Source organism: Vespula pensylvanica, chromosome 2 (assembly GCF_014466175.1).
Source record: "Vespula pensylvanica isolate Volc-1 chromosome 2, ASM1446617v1, whole genome shotgun sequence".
NCBI lineage: Eukaryota > Metazoa > Arthropoda > Insecta > Hymenoptera > Vespidae > Vespula > Vespula pensylvanica.
In genome coordinates, this window is record NC_057686.1 from 7844017 (window position 1) to 7860574 (window position 16558).

A 16558-nucleotide genomic window follows, 5' to 3' on the forward strand; every position below is an offset into this window, starting at 1 on the left:
TTAAGTAATTAACGATGATTTACTTTACCTATGTTCTTAAGTATTTGAAATAGTTATTATAATTATATTTTTATAATAATGTTTATATAAAATTTTCTTTCTACAGATTTATTAAATAATCGGAGTGAATTCTTTCAAAATCGATGCTACTTACCTCAATCGGTCAGTATTTTCCGTATCTATCTATTTAAATACCTACATATATACGTATGTATGTACATAGAGCTTCACAGTACATCCTAGAGCCGACTGATTTTGTTTTCGATGTGCCAGGTCGAAACTGATTGACGTTCAGGGATAGAATCGCTCGACCCCAAGTTAATTACGAGACCTAAGCGAACCGCAAACTCGCTCTAAGCTGGCCCGGCTAAGCTTCCATTATAATTAATTAATTAGTCGTACGAGATGGCTCAACGGATCGCTGCCAATTCGCTTGGAAATTCCATTTGGTTTCCGCATGGCGAACGGTAAATGTTAAACGTTTTACCGATAATACATTTTGGCTTACAAACGAAAAGTACTTGTGCGTTGTCGTTATCTTAGGACGATTGTATTCTCGATAGATATCGTTTTGAGATGAGATATTATTATTTTCTTTTATTTTTTTTTTCTTTGTTGTTTCTTTTTTTCAGCAGAATCAAAAGTATTTTTTTCAGTAAGGTATTATAAGAAGAAAAGCAAGATCGTTAGTTTTGACGAATTTTTATTAAACGAAAGCCTAGACTATAATAAAGAATTGTTAAGTGTATACATATTCTCTATCTATATACAATATACTGATTCTTCGTAACGCTTTCGTACACAGTCAACAGTTTTGGCAATTGATTGATTACGTCTGATCTCTCACTCTTCCTCTCTTTCTTTTTCGTTTGGCAGGAATCACACATGAACTTCGACAATTCTTTAATTCTAAAGTGTTTTTCCGTGTGTCCGGAACCGAACATACCTCCTTTATTTCGCCGTTAGTGCTGTTCATAAGAACTATCGTTATGAATAAGTGTAATATTGCTTTCGCAGCACTATGGAAACGGAATTTCTTGTTACTTATTTATTTATTTATTTATTTATTAATTTATGTTTTTCTTTTCGTTAGATATACACGTTTGTACGAACAATCGTTAAGTCGCATTTTCCTTTGTTTCCTTCTCTTTATTTTTCATTTATTTCATTTGATTTTATTTACAATGATTTCTTTCCTTCATATCGTACACCGATGAGATTTAAAATCGTAAGACGGGAAGTATTGTAGTGACGAGAATCGAATAAACCACTTAAAAAATCAGTCTTCGCGCGCAAGCGATTCGAAGTTTTACGGAAGTCGTTGCGTTGTTGCTTGGTAGTAAATATGAACGATCGGAGGACGATCGATCTTCTTTAACTATTATCGCGTTTCTCTGTCTATTTATTTCAAAAGTCTTCGTCTTAAAGTTTCCTCCTTTGTCGATTGGTCGATCTTAGAGGATTTCGAAGGATTGGAAGAAAAGCAAGTAGCAAGTTTCCGATCCCTTTTTGGCACAGTTAGTTTAACCAGGCAGCGTCCGAGTTGAAGGATGTAAAAAAGAAGAACAAGAGAGAAAAAAAGAAATAAAAAAAAAAAAAAGACAAGAAATAGAAGAGAGAAGAAGAAGTTTTACGAGCATCGTAAGAATCTTCTGTGGTGATAAATCGTTCATGGTTCTACGTTGATTTTCGCGTAGATGAGAAAGTTCGATGTCCGGATTCGAATTTATTGGCGAGTTTCGAAAAACGAACATTTTGCGACATCTCGAAAAAGAAACATATATACTCGTCCGTTTTTCTTTGTGTTTGTATAACGTGCCATGATGAAAAAACGTCCATGTTTTACGCACCGATCAGAAGCAGACTCTTCCCGAGATTCGTTTTCCGAGCGGGCCGATATCCTCGACTACTCGACGTTTGGACGGTCGTCGTTATTTCGATAGCGAATAAGTTAGCCGAAGATACCTGTGTATGTCGAAACGCTCTTCATCTCAATATCGTGCTCGCGAGATTCGTGCTTGCGAGACTCGTTCGGCTTGTGCTACGAGTTCAAAGGTGTGGTGCCGATGTTGCTGATAAAGCTGGGACATGGATTCTCTGCTCGATCGCCGCTTTGCAAGGAAAAGTGCCTGTAGGACATGTACTCCGGTGGGTTTGAGGCTATCGGTTGATCCCTCTTAATGGCAGCCCTTTGCTTCTTCATCTTCATGTAACCTAATACTGAGATTAACACTATAAAGACAACGAATCCCATGCAGCTACCGACTATCAAACCCAAGCGTCTCGTTAGAATACTAGCGAGACCTCCTCTATCGTTCATGGTACCATCACCGACTATCGAATCCGGAGCATCCAACGTTCTAACCTCGGTACATCGACTTGTTGGTGAATCGGACATAACCGGTAACGTTGATCCTTCGATTAAATCGTCATGAGAGGAATTCCACTGCCAGGCACCGATATCCTCTGGGATCGGTGTACCCCAACTACCGAGACCTAATACGCAGATCAGGTATCGAGTGTCCGATGACAGCTTTGTCAGTTTCACCGAGCGTGCTTTTGGATCTAATAATTTACCACGTACCTGTAATTCAACGATTAATCTCCGATTCTATCACAGTTTTTCATTTGCATTTGTGGAATTTGTAAGTTTAGAAAGAAACTAACACTCACCTCGGCGACATTATCCAATGCATGATAGGCCACTTGATAACCATGAAGTCCCGAATGATTTCTGCTTTGCCACGATACCAACACCGAGAAAGGCTGTATGTCCTGTATCGCAAGTTTGAGGACAAGAGGAGCGGAACAAAAAGCATGAGGGTCGAGATCGAGAAAGACGAGTCCACGAAGCTCCGGTGGCTGCTCACATTTCAGTAAACCACCCTCGACGTCACCCACTCCGACACCGTTTCTTCCACGGCCGCGACCACGACCTACTCCACCGACCAACTTTTGATGATCCCTCAGCCATTCCCACAACTCCTGTGACTCGCATCCGCAATGTAAGGGATTTTCTGTGAAGGTTAGACTCGATCAGATTTATCATCTTATTTCAATCGATACTCGGATTGATAGTGGAGAGGTAAAAATGATTCGTAAAGAGAGTAGGTGTCAGGTGTTCGGAGATTTCGTGGAAGAGATTAGAGGGAACGTCTGTTAGGTCTTAAAGCTCGATGGGAGATTAGCCGGCAAACTTTGATAAGAGGATGGGGTAGGACAGTAAAGCCGGGCTTGTTTGATTGTCGTAATGTTGGGTATCGATTCGAGACGACGGTACGTGACCGGCGATATGATTGGATTGCGAATACAACCGGCAGCAACTTCGCTTGGATCGATAGTCGATTTATACATATAAATGTTTTGGACATTGTGTTTAGAAATTCGCGTGAACGTTTTATTGGAAGAAATCGGATGCACTCAGGAATATGTTAGAAGAGGACACTTATTGTTATGATTACCGTTATAACTAGTATTGCAATTAGTTAATCGAGTTCTTATCCGTCGATGATAAGAATTTTTGTTAGTAGTTATAACAGGTGTAGAAAGTATTCGTACGCCAATCAATTTCAAACAAGACTTCGTGAAATTGTAGTTTATTAATTAATTTTTTATAAACAATGAGAATGCACATATTTCCGAAGATTTCTAGAATATAGATACAATGTAAAGTATAAAGAAAAATTAATTCTTTGTTTAATATACGAAATTAACAAGAAAAAGATAAAAGATCGAGAGAAATCAATCTAAAGAATCTAAAGAGTTTATACATTTTTTTAAATTCATAAAATTTGATCAATTTGACAGTAAGAACTAAAGTAAAAAGTTAATTGATGGTTCCGTACCGTTAACGACTTGATAATCATTGCAATTCTTCTAAGTATTAATAAATATAAACCGTTTATAAAAAATTACTTAATAAATTACAATTTCAGGAAATTTTCTTTGAGATTAATTGGTTTACTTGGTACTTGTCAAACGTCAATAACGTTCGCGGTAAATGTAATCACGGAGAGTCTAATATTTGAGGATAACACCGAGGAGAAAGAGGAATAGAACTGTATACATGTTAATTTATAAGACCTCAAGTTACCTTCGGCTCGAAGACTTCGTATTTGTGTCTCGAGAGGTCGGAAAGCGTTCAGCGGAAGGTTCTCCAAGTAATTTCTACTTAGATCGAGAAGCCGTAGTTTCTTCAAAGGCTTAAATGCTTCGCTGGAGATCGCGTTTATCCAGTTACCATAGAGATGCAGCTCGACCAGGCTAATTAAATTCTTGAACGTCACTTTGCCAACGATACCGATCTGGTTGTAGGATAGGTCCAGTACCTGAAGAGACTTAAGATCCTTTGGAAATTCCTCGAGTTCCTTTAATCGATTGTGCGTGAGATTCAGTATTCGCAGATGTTCCATACCTTGGAGCCTCTCTTTCGGTAAAATCTCTAGGCTGTTCATACCTAGATGGAGGGTCAATAGATTTGGTAGGCTACGAAATGCTCCTGGCGATACTCTTAGGATGCAATTTTGACCTAGAAAGAGATGCTGAAGAGCCGGAAAAGCTTCGAAATCTTGTGACGTGACGATGCTCAGATTGGTACCAGATATGTGAATCTCTTGTAGGATCGGATACATAGCCTCCGAGGGTAGATCGTGGATTCTATTGAGCGGATTTCTTGTTAGATTCAGCCAGGCGAGACCGGGGAGATTTTGTCCGGATAGAGCGACCGCTGGTATTTGTCGGAATTTATTTTCCGATAGGTTGACGCGTCGTAACATCGACGAATGTGCGAAGAAGTTAGCAGGTAAAGCGTTTAAGTAATTGTGACTTAGATCCACGGAGAGCAAGTGGGATAGATTGGCTATGGCAAAGCCAGACATTGTGTCTATCCGATTGTGGCTCAAGTCCAATTCTCTCAAATACTTTAAACTAACAAAGCTGGCCACGTCCACATTAACTATCTCATTGTTGGATAATGTGAGTATTTCGAGGTTGAGTGCGTTTGCCAATGCGGAATAGGGAATGTCCAGAAATCGGTTGCGATCTAAACGAATCTCACGGAGCGATAACAATCTGTCGAAGATGCCAGGTGGTAGAGCTCTGAGAAGATTCCGATTGAGATGCAGCCGTGCCAAATTTCTATTAAAAAGGAAAATAGTCTCGGGTAATTTCGATATTTGTGCATCGTCGATGATGAGCTCCTGAAGGGAAGGCAGGCCGTTCAGACTGTGTTCCATGATGTGACTGAAATTATTCCCGGAGGCGAGCAACGTTCGAAGTCCTGGCGCGTGCAGACGAATAAGAGCGCCGGCGGTTATCAAATTATCTTCCAAATTGAGATAAGACAAATTCAGGAGACCACCGAAGACGCCGCTTTCTACGCTCGTTATAGAGCAATTTTTCAAATTGAGCGTTTCTATCGGTAGATCCTCTTGAAACATAGTGTCTTGTAGTACGGCGAGATGATTATTCGCCAAATCCAACACTCGTAATTTTTTCAAAGCCGTCAGAGCGTAAGGATCCAATCTACGGAGTCCATTGTCCTGGAGATACAATTCCTCGAGCTTGTGAAGTTCGGAGAAGGTGCGTGCAGTTACATGACCGAGCTTATTCATACTTAGCTCGAGGAATTTCAGTGCTTGCATCGGTTGGAACGCGGAATCTTCGATCTTAGATATGGAGTTATTCGTTAAGTACAGTCGTTCGACCAAGAGCAAGTCTCGGAAGAGAGGAGCTTGCAAGTGTGTTAATTTATTATGACCGAGCCACATAATTCTAACGGAAGCCTGTCCGCGTAGAGAATCGTTGTGCAACACGGCCAGAGCATTGCTGTCCAATTGAATCGACACCAGAGAACTCCCACCGGATGAGGATTCGGAAGCGGATAGCTGAAAGACGTCGCCCAGCATCGTCAGCTGATTTCCTTGCAAGTTAACGTGTTGAAGACTATTCAATGTTCTCAACGCGCCAGTCTCCATATCCGTGATCGCGTTGTTCTGTAGATGAAGCTCGAGCAAAGAGGGTAACGGTGAAAATACTCCTCTTTTCACTTCGGTTATTTGATTGTCCTGCAGTCTCAATTCCCTTAATTGATGCAACTTAACGAAAGTGCCCGGTTGAAGTTCCCGAATTTTGTTGCCATCCAAAGACAATGACGAAAGATTTTCACAATGATCGAGAAAATCTCGCGGTACCTTTTCGATGTAATTGTTACTTAGATGTAATTGTGCCAGTTGAGTCAGACTGGCTAAACCCTTCGCGTCGATTCTCCTGATAGCATTTTGTTGAAGATAAACCACCGCGAGACTGACACTGCCGGCGAACGCGTCTCCAGGAATTTCGAGAATATTATTTTCCGCGAGATAAAGTTCTCTCAATTCTGGTAGCCTCGCGAATACTCCGCCTATATAATGGATATGATTGTGACTGAGATCGATCGTGCGAAGTCTCTCGTTGCTTCTAAAAGTAGTCACGTCGAGAAAAACTATTTTATTGTGACTTAGGTCTATCGATTCCAAGTCTTTCAATGATATAAAAGCATCTTTGTGAATTGCTTCGATGGAGTTGTAGTAAAGGGAAAGAGTATGTAATATTGGACAAGGCCTGAAACAATTCTCTGACAATTTTTCAAAATTATTGCTACTCAGATCGAGAATCAGTAAGGAACCAAGGAGACTGTAACCATCGTCCGGTAATTCAGAGATTTCGTTATAGGAAAGTCGAAGAGAGGCCAAGCTTTCGAGTCTCCTAAGTGGTGCCATCGGAAATAACTTGAGCTTATTCTCGGCTAGATCCAGATCGCTTAGACTGTCCTCCAGTCCGGCGAACGCGTATTCCGATATCTTCAAGATTTGATTGCTCTTTAAACTCAATTTCAATAATTTCAGACCATAGAAACAGTACGAAGAAAGATCTTGAATCAAATTTGATTCAAGGTGAAGGGCATCGAGCTTTTTTAAATCGGACAACGCTTTCTGTGGCACGTGTGTCAAACGTCCGGACAAAAGAGCTAGAGATTCTAAACTTTTCCTCAGATTAGAAAAGGCGACCTCGTTGATCTCTTTCAACGACGAATGCGATATTTGCAAATGTCTTATTTGTGTTTCCGCCGGAAAGCAGTCTTCTTTCAATATCTCGATGCTTTTATCCAATTCGTAGACGCTCAACGACTGTATTATCGTATCTGCTCCTGAAAAGATTCGAAAGGAAATTGTTCTTCTTTCTTTCTGCATTTTTATCTTTGACGGGAATAGATTTTCAAGATTATTCGATTTCGTTACGATATCATTAGATATATGTATCGATCATGTTATCAAACTACGACGCGAAACTTTGATCGTGTAATCATCGTTTACATCACGTAAGATTTAGTAAAATTTCTATTGATTTTTTCAATATTTCTCTATGCTCGTCTCATCGACGATTTTCTCTTATAATTAAATTACGTTCTTACCAGTCGCCGTTATAACAGCTTGCAAAGTACTCCGTAGGGTCTCCTCCGTGGCGCCAGAGCATTCGAGAAAGAGACCATCCTGGAAATTATAGCAAGGACAACCTGGAATGGATTCCGTTGGTGGACATTCCGATGTTTGTCCTATAGCTCTTAGTACACTGAGATTTTGTATCAGCAGAGCCTGAATTATAAGAGTCAGGCTTCGCCGACTCCCAGCAGCTCGTTTCCGTCTTTGCGGATCTCGCATCATCGTATCGTCATATCCGTGATCGCAGCTCCCTTTACTCTCTCGTGTTTACGAGCTTCATCTGGAAAACAGAATTAATTGTACCGTGTAATTGTAATTCTTTTGAGTACATTATCCTGAATAAAGTAGCCGTTAATTAAATTGAACTTTAGATTTATCAACCATTTAAGTACGTAATAAACATATTAAATTTTATACATATACATATATAAAACATGTGTATTTTTGATAAATAAATTAACTTATTAACAGTTTACGGATGGCATTCGTATAAAATTATACAAATATATCTAATCAAGCGTAGTTCTCGTTTGACTGAAACATTTAGCATGCAAATTTTATTTGAAGCTTATCGTAGTTAAAGTTATACAGAGAGTTTCGTTGAAACGTGAAGATCACTAAAGATAAAGAGAGAAAGAGATAGACAGAGATATATCGTTCGTTATAATTAAGCGAGTAAATAAGATGGACGAAGGGAGAATCTTGAGCGTGCATTTCCATTATATTCTCGGGAGAGAAGATATACATACGCGTCGTTTATTTAATCTCACAGGGAAACACCCTATAGGGGAGGATGTTCGTTGAATAGTCACCCGCGGCGACATTGCTGCCGTTGTAGACGTTAACTGCTCCCCGTCTGCGTAACGTCCGGTTTTGATGCAACGGAAACGTATAGCGTAACCCTCCCTTTCCGTCCTCACTCTCTCTCTCTCTCTCTCTCTCTCTCTCTCTCTCTCTCTCTCTCTCTCTCTCTCTCTCTCTCTCTCTCTCTCTCTCTCTCTCTCTCTCTCTCTCTCTCTCTCTCTCTCTCTCTCTCTCTCTCTCTCTCTCTCTCTCTCTCTCTCTCTGTCTATCTCTGTCTCAGTCAGCAACCAAGGGACGAGTTCGCGCCAGAGCCACATTAATTTAACTTTATTCTTGCCACTTCCGTACGTATGAATTCAGAGAGACCATGAACAGATACAATAAGCGATTAGATACTTTCTCAGTGGTGAGAAATATTTTTCATAAAAGTGTGTTTTATTAACTATGTTACAATCGTTACAGTTGATATAAAATTTATGATCTCTTTGTAATGTTTTATTTGATCTGTTTTTACAAAGTTTATGTAGGCAATAGAATCTTTTAATAACTGGAGTTAAATAATTTCAACGTTATAATGGTCTCTTGTAATAGGAGAAGTTTTCTTTTGAAGAGAGAAAGATTGAGTTCCACAGAGTGGATTAAATAAAATTAAATAAAATATAAATATTACTTTATAATGTATCATAAGTCGTATGCCAACGAAAAGAAAATTTTATATAACGCAAATAACTAAATAATAATGTAAAGTAAAAAGTGAGGTATTTAACATTTTATATTAATAATTGTAATCAATAATTTTTGAGATAAAGTAAATTTCATGACTCCTTAGTATAAAATGTGTAAAATTCTTATCATAGTATTAAAAATATTCCTCTTTTTTAGATGAATACTGATAAAATTGAGGAAAAGGATGAGGAGAATACATGGTTTGATAGTTTCGTTTGACCATCTTTACTTTTTAATTCTACTTCTGGATCGCTATACTCCGAATTATGCATCGCGTATAGGCAACTCGAGAAAGCTTTGAAGAAAGCGATTTAAAGCTCAACACATGTGCGAGTATAGTCAGTTTTTTCTCATGGAAGAATGTTTCATACTTCTTGTATCAGCTTCGCGTTTTTCATAGGAGAAGCACTTTTATGGGCTCAGCTCGTAAAGTATCGTACGTAATGCTTCAGTGCTTTCTGCGAAACGCATAAGAAAGGCGTTAAGCTCATCTTCAGTGACGATATACATATATTTATAACATATATTGTTGCGAACAAGCATAGCGAAATTCTGAGTATACTCAAAGGAAGTAGACTGTTTCCAGGAGCTCAGGATTCATTTATGAAATACGCCATACAGTTGTTTTTTTACAAGAGCTCGATTGGGAATGACTTTTTATGTAAACACTTCAGACTGCATATTTCATCGAAAAGCAGGACTTCTATAGCTGCAAATAGTATTAATAAAGTTTGGTTGACGTTCCTTCGTAAGTCTACTACAATATATATATATATATATATATATATATATATATATATATATATATATATTTGTGTGTATTTATCGAGGGTATAGTCGAGGAAAGAAGTAGCTTTTCTCGGAAATCCGATTAACGCGCATAAAGTCGATCCCTTGTGCCCTACCAACACCATGACTCCGTTCGTCCGATGTCACTCAGCTGATCTAAGAAAGTTGCTTTTTCGCGCAAAACAATTTGTTTTTTCTTTTCTATTTAAAATGTCAAACATTCGAATTGAATTATTTCTCTTTAAAATCGACTAACTAGAAATTGATGCGATTTCGTAAGGAATACGTAAAGATTAATTTTTTGTTCTGTTAAATTGTGTTTAATTGTGCAAATCTTTTATTCATCAATGAAATACAATGTACTACAATTGAGTTTTAACCACGAGGAGAAAAAGAATCACTTATGACACTCAGTACGGATGTCTTTATCCGGTGCTACGAGCTCATCATAATCCGAGATTCGTTGGGGATGTTTTATCTGCTTCGTATTACTTTCTTACAAAAATAAAAACGTTAATAGATATTTCATACAGTAATAAGTGTTGAAATTTTGTTAATAGCTGTTTCTACTTTTATATTTTACGGATTCCATAGAAGAAATTTACGATTATTTGATTCATTAAATTAGCATTTAATTAACTTGTTAACTCGTTATGAAGATTTAATTTCTTTCATAATTAAAGAATAATAAAAAAGTCATTTGTTTCTCTCTGTGTTATTAAGAAAGTATTCTACCTTCCGTTTGTTTTATTTAAAATTCATTAAATTATCTAAAACTACTTGAGTTTTTACCTATCTCGTTAACTTTTCAATTTTAAATAATATAAAAGTTTCAATATTCAGTAGTGTAAGTTGTTCTTAGCTAATAAAGAGAGATAAAGTATTTGACTCCATCGAAATAAATGCATGAAGAGGTTTTGGTAAATCGATAGAACATGATATTAGTTTGTGTTTTTTGTTTTTAGGACGCGTTTTGAGGATCGGTATCGAGGAGACCCGAGCGAAATAAATATCATTTTTGTATTTACGTTTTAGAATTTTAATTTTACCTTAGATTTTTACTCTCCTTTTTTTCATAGTAGATATGTTTATTTTATTTTTAATTATTTATTTTATAAAAAACATCTGCCGCGTATCAATACATTCGTCGATAAACTATATACATGAATAGTTATTTAACAGGCAATCGATCGATTATATGCATCAGTGAATAACGAAAATTTGTTTGTCCCATCAATAAAATTTGTCGAAATTTGTCGAAATAGTAGAATTAATTTAGGTATATGGAGGAAGAAAAACCCGGTGGACAGGTTTGATATCCTCGCATTTCTCGTCGGAAGGCGTTCTTCCCATTCATTCGTGGATATTCGCCGTCCGTATAAATTCTCGGAATCGCGATTCCTCCAAGCGAATATCCTCGCAACGAGAGGTCGTAGAAAGTTGCAAGAGAGGAAAACCATTTTAAAGGGTAGTTCTTTCTTCGTATGCAGCTGCAACTCGCGGTCACCTTTCGTTGCGAAAAGTTCGCCATTTTGAATTCAGTTTGCAGAATGTTTTATGGGTAGTGGTATCGGTTTATAGCGGTCTCGCTCGATTTAATTCACCTTAAGTCGCAAAAAAAGAGCGAGGACGAAAACGAGAGAGAGAGAGAGAGATAGAGAGAGAGAGATAGATAGATAGATAGATAGATAGATAGATAGATAGATAGATAGAGAGAGAGAGAGAGAGAGAGAGAGAGAGAGAGAGAGAGAGAGAGAAATATTGAGTATGCAAATTTTTGTATCGATTTAGAGAAGGCTATTTACGAACCTCTTCCTAATTTGACAACGGAGTATTAATAAATATCGAGTAGTGAAAACTTTTTCAAAGCATCATAAAACTTTCTCTTACTAGAACGATATCATTCGAATGATGTACTCACTTTCAAGTTCTATTCTTTTCCTATCGTTTTATGACGAATGATATAAAATAACAGGAACTTTTACCCTTTACGTGAAACCTACGAGTTCCTAAAGATACAGAAAGTAGATATATTTTATTAGATTCCGGTTATATAGTCTCGATGGTTCATTAAACTCTTTTATTACATGATCGTTATAGACTATATTTTCAAAGTCACTGTCCCATGATATGCCATTTTTATTTTCTTCTCTCTCCTTCTTCGTCTCTCTCTCTCTCTCTCTTTTTCTCTTTATCTCTTTTTCTTTTTTATTCATTCCATACGCAACGTATTGATCTTTTTATTTCAATTAATTTCCTTGTATTTATTCTTCTGTTTCTTTTTTTCCTTTTTGTAATAAATTTCACCGCTTAATTCGCGTTTAATTTTATTTTTGTACGTACTCATTTTTATCCACCATGCAATAGATTTCATAATATTTTTTAACTACGTAACTACTCCGAGAAAATTTCTTATTCAAAATGATTTTTATTAATGTTTTAAAATAAATTAATTCACGACGGATCTTTAACGAAAAGCAGTACGTATCACGTGCTTTTTAACGAGGAATATTTACCGGAGAGAAAGAGGGGAAAAAAAAAAGCTCGACAAAAATTAGTTATTACTCCTGGGAATAGAAATATATCAGCATAGTGGGACGTTACGAGGCGAGAATTAAAATGCATCGAGAGAAAGAAGTGGTTAAGAATTCATCTTCCTTTTACTCTTTCTCCCCCTCCCACTCTTTCTCTCACTCTCTCTCTCTCTCTCTCTCTCTCTCTCTCTCTCTCTCTCTCTCTCTATCTCCCCACGTGATAAGTGCACTTTACGAGGCAGACATCATTTTGATCTAAACGCGTGCACGGTAGTACGTTCCTCGAGAGCAACGACCGGCCGCGTAGACTTTCTTGCGCATACGTGCAAGCTCAGACTCTCTCACGCAATAGCTCGTGGTAATAAAGCGCGGAAACGTTTTGCTTCTACGTGAAACGATTTTAACGCTGTGGCGAGAGGAAGCTGGTCTTGTACCTATATACAAAAACACATATACATATATTTGTATCTGTTCATTTGTAATATTCTATAGACATATACGTATATATTTATATATGCGTGTATATATGTACAACGAGCGTCCGTTCGAATATTTTATATTGTACATGCATAAAAAAACACACTTTTATATTTATATACACAACTCATTCGTATATATATGTATATATATAATATTATGCATACATAAAAATAAAATACGTTGTATACAGCTGATTTTACAGAAATAGGAATTATTTAATAGTTTTTTTTGTGCACATCCCTTTCAATATTTTTGATGGATTTTAACTGGTTTATGACATGCGACGAAATGTATTATTAATGTTACAAAAAAATATGTATCTATGATTTTATGAACATTTTTTTCAAAAAATATACTTAGGGAACTAAAAAGATTTTCGAAAGAATGGAATATAAGTAGAAAATTAAAGAGTAAGTATTTGAAACTTTATAGTTTAAATAAGAACTCGTATCTCTTTTACCAAAAAAAGGAAAAAAAGACATTCTTCTATACTTATAATCTCAAGTTTATCCCTTTCATAGGAGAATAATTAGAAAACCTGTGCAATTAACACGAAAATAATTTTTATTTCTGTTATTTTAAAAGTAAATTAACTATTATTCTTAACAAAATAATTCCGGAACAGGGAATTGGTTTTTTGATATTTTGCTAGATTGAATATTTGATCGATGATTCAATTGAATACCGCATGATTCTGTAAATTTTTAGAAAATAAAAAAAGTTCACGTACATACAACAAAACTAATATTAAAATGTCATATTTATCGTAAAATAAAAAAAAAATATTTGCTCATCCTACATCAATTTCTCTCAAAATAGTACGCTTTTATTTCGCTAAAATAGAATTCACAAAAATGTTTGGAGGAGGATTATTACAAACAAATGTCATATATCTCAAATTACTTTATCAAATATATACTTCAATAAATTTTTGTTAAAGAGAACTGACAATTCATTAGTGTGATGGAAAGAGTGGAAATCCACGTCGTCTATTTTATGTGAGACAAGAAAATTCCTTTCAGAATCACGTATAAACGTACAAAACCAAAGTTATTTCTGAAGTTGGAAATATATATGTATAAAACTAAAAGAAATGAATCGCTTCCAATAAACTACGAAAACTAATTTATTGCATCACAATTTGCTAAAAGTTGATTTTGAATATTTAACTAATATTAAATATATTATAAATATATATCAAATATACATGTTAAATATATACTATATTTTATAAATTTTGATATAGAAATAAAAAAAAATAAATGAATATTACATAAATATATATATATAAAATATATATTATTTATATATGTATATATATTTTTTTAACTGTCCTTAATAAACTTATTTATATCTTTTTAAAGAATAAATATAAAAATATATTCGTTTTAATATACATTTATCAATTCCCTCGTTAATGCTCAATTTATTACATTGTCTCTCAGGGGCTGGATAATTTTGTACATATAAATTTAAAAATATCTTAAAACTTAAAAAATATTATAAATCTATAAAAATATTATAAATATATTATAAATGTATAAAAATGTATTATAAATTAAAAAAATCTCGTTTAAATTATATTGAGATTTAAATTGTTAAAGAAAATTTGTAAGTTAAACTTATACATAATTTAGATCAAATGAAAGTTATTAATAACAATAAAGTTTTAAAATAATACTTACCAATTAAAAATCAACTATGTTCAACAGATCAAGCGAGATAAAATGAATAAAAATAACGACTCGTCGCTAAACTTATGACGCGGACTAACTGCACTTCAAACTTATTCATTCGATTCAAGTGGCTATTTCGTTAAGAGCGTACATGGCATTATAATGCAAATGATTCTAATATCAGGGAATTGAGAATTAAAACTTGGAACAAAGTTTAATAATGTTATCTATCAATAACATAGAATTTAATAAAATAAATAAAACTGTTGTCGATATTAGTGACTAATGTAAATTAGTTTTAAGACATATTTGTGATCGTTTATATATAATTTATACATATAATTGTATATAATTCTAAAATTATTTTGTAACCATTTGTTATAATTTAATGGGATTTGCAATTCAACAGAAAACTGAGAATTTTTTATAATATAATTTTTAAAAATAAATATGCTACTCTTTGCCCGTTTTTCATTATTTGCCTATATACTCACAGTTATTATCCTCCTTTGTATTGAAAATATAATCCAATTAAATGATAATTAAAGTATAATAAGTAAAAAGCAAACAATTTCTATTTTTGTAGAATCATCCATATATATATATATATATATATATATATATATATATATATATATATATATAGGTGTATATCATCCATATTTACACACTATATATATTGATACATGTAATATTCATATATATTCACACACACAGAGAAAGAGAGAAAGAGCTATGTAGATACGAATATAGTCGTAAAAGAAAAATACATCCATCTTCTTGTCGAGCAATAAGAAATTTTCTGCGTGTTCTTTGTTCTGTTCGACTCGAAGCTTTTCCATCATAAATGGTTTCTGGACAGCGTCAGAATAATGAGATTTTCTGTAAGTAAATGATGACAAGTAGTGAAGATTTCCATTGATAATCCGTAACGCCTATATTGGAAATCATTGAAAAGTGTCAAACTCGAAAAATGATCGAGAAATGATCATGAAGACGTATTATTTGATAAAATGCTGATTCATAAATTCACAGTTCGCGTATTTATATTACTAACTCGGAACGATTTCCAAATTTGAAAGGTATATAAAGTAGAGCGGCAAATGATTAATTAAAAATGATATATATGAGGAAATTATTAATCTGTGTCCTAGTTAATAATGTAGTATGTGTATATATATATATATATAAAGTATACATATACACACACATATATATATGTCCATATATATATATATTGAAATCTTCATAAAACAGAGGGAAATTGTAAAAAACCCTCTCGTGTTTTATCACTTTCTTCTTTTTTCTCATATGTGCCACTTCATATAATACTCGTTGCATGATATATAGATATATCTTAAAAGCTCGGTATTCGCTATACACCTTTTCTTTATTTCTTTCTTTTTCCACCTCTCTTCCTCCCTTGTGAATCCTGACTGCGCCATGAAAGATTACCCATCCTCCTTATCCACTACGTATCTTCTTAACGTCTTCTTCGAGCTATCGCTTATGTGAGCTGTCAAGGTCCTTTCTTTTATCCCCGACGAAACTTTGTACTCCGTGAAATATCGTCAGAATGTATCATCACGGACAAATGATTCTACCTTTCTCAGGATAACGAAGTACATCATTTATATATATAACTCAATAATTTCGTTTGGATTAATATCTTAAGCCCCTAATAGTAGGCAACACACATTTACATATCTGTACATCGATGTTGCCTATCATAGAAGTTTTAAGAAAGTTTCCTACTGATTGATCGCGTTCACAAGCAATATTATCAAAAAAATATAAACTGATATTTATTTATTCTGGCACCATATTTTAACAAGAATATTAATTACATTAATTCGAACAATCTGGAGGATTTACGAAAATGATTACTTGTGAAGAATAGTTTAAGCTGTTCATCAAGAACACGCTTGATTCGTCGCTCTTGATAGAAAGACGAATCAACTTCGAGAAGATCTCTGTTTCTCTCTCTTTCTGTTTCCTTCTTTCCATCTGGAATCCCCTGTGCCCGCAAAATCCAGTCGCTCGCGGGTTATTGGCTTCTTTCTTTCTCTCT

The 16558-nt window shown here is 35.0% G+C and overlaps 1 protein-coding gene across 9 annotated transcripts in view; it reads right to left on the reverse strand.

Moving 5' to 3' along the window:
* Positions 1-686: 686 nt before the first annotated feature.
* LOC122637502 (chaoptin-like) overlaps positions 687-16558 on the reverse strand; it is a 68539-nt gene continuing 52667 nt past the window's right edge. For 8 of the 9 annotated variants that reach the window (XM_043829669.1, XM_043829665.1, XM_043829664.1 and 5 more), the window contains 4 exons: positions 7451-7758; positions 4094-7186; positions 2674-3017; positions 687-2584 (listed from right to left, as the gene is read on the reverse strand). In XM_043829669.1, the coding sequence (XP_043685604.1) occupies positions 2042-2584; positions 2674-3017; positions 4094-7186; positions 7451-7700 (4230 nt within the window). In that variant the 5' untranslated portion in view covers positions 7701-7758 and the 3' untranslated portion in view covers positions 687-2041. Of the gene's footprint in view, positions 2585-2673; positions 3018-4093; positions 7187-7450; positions 7759-8227; positions 8425-16558 lie in introns of those variants that run through there. The other variant, XM_043829670.1, reaches the window with a different exon arrangement.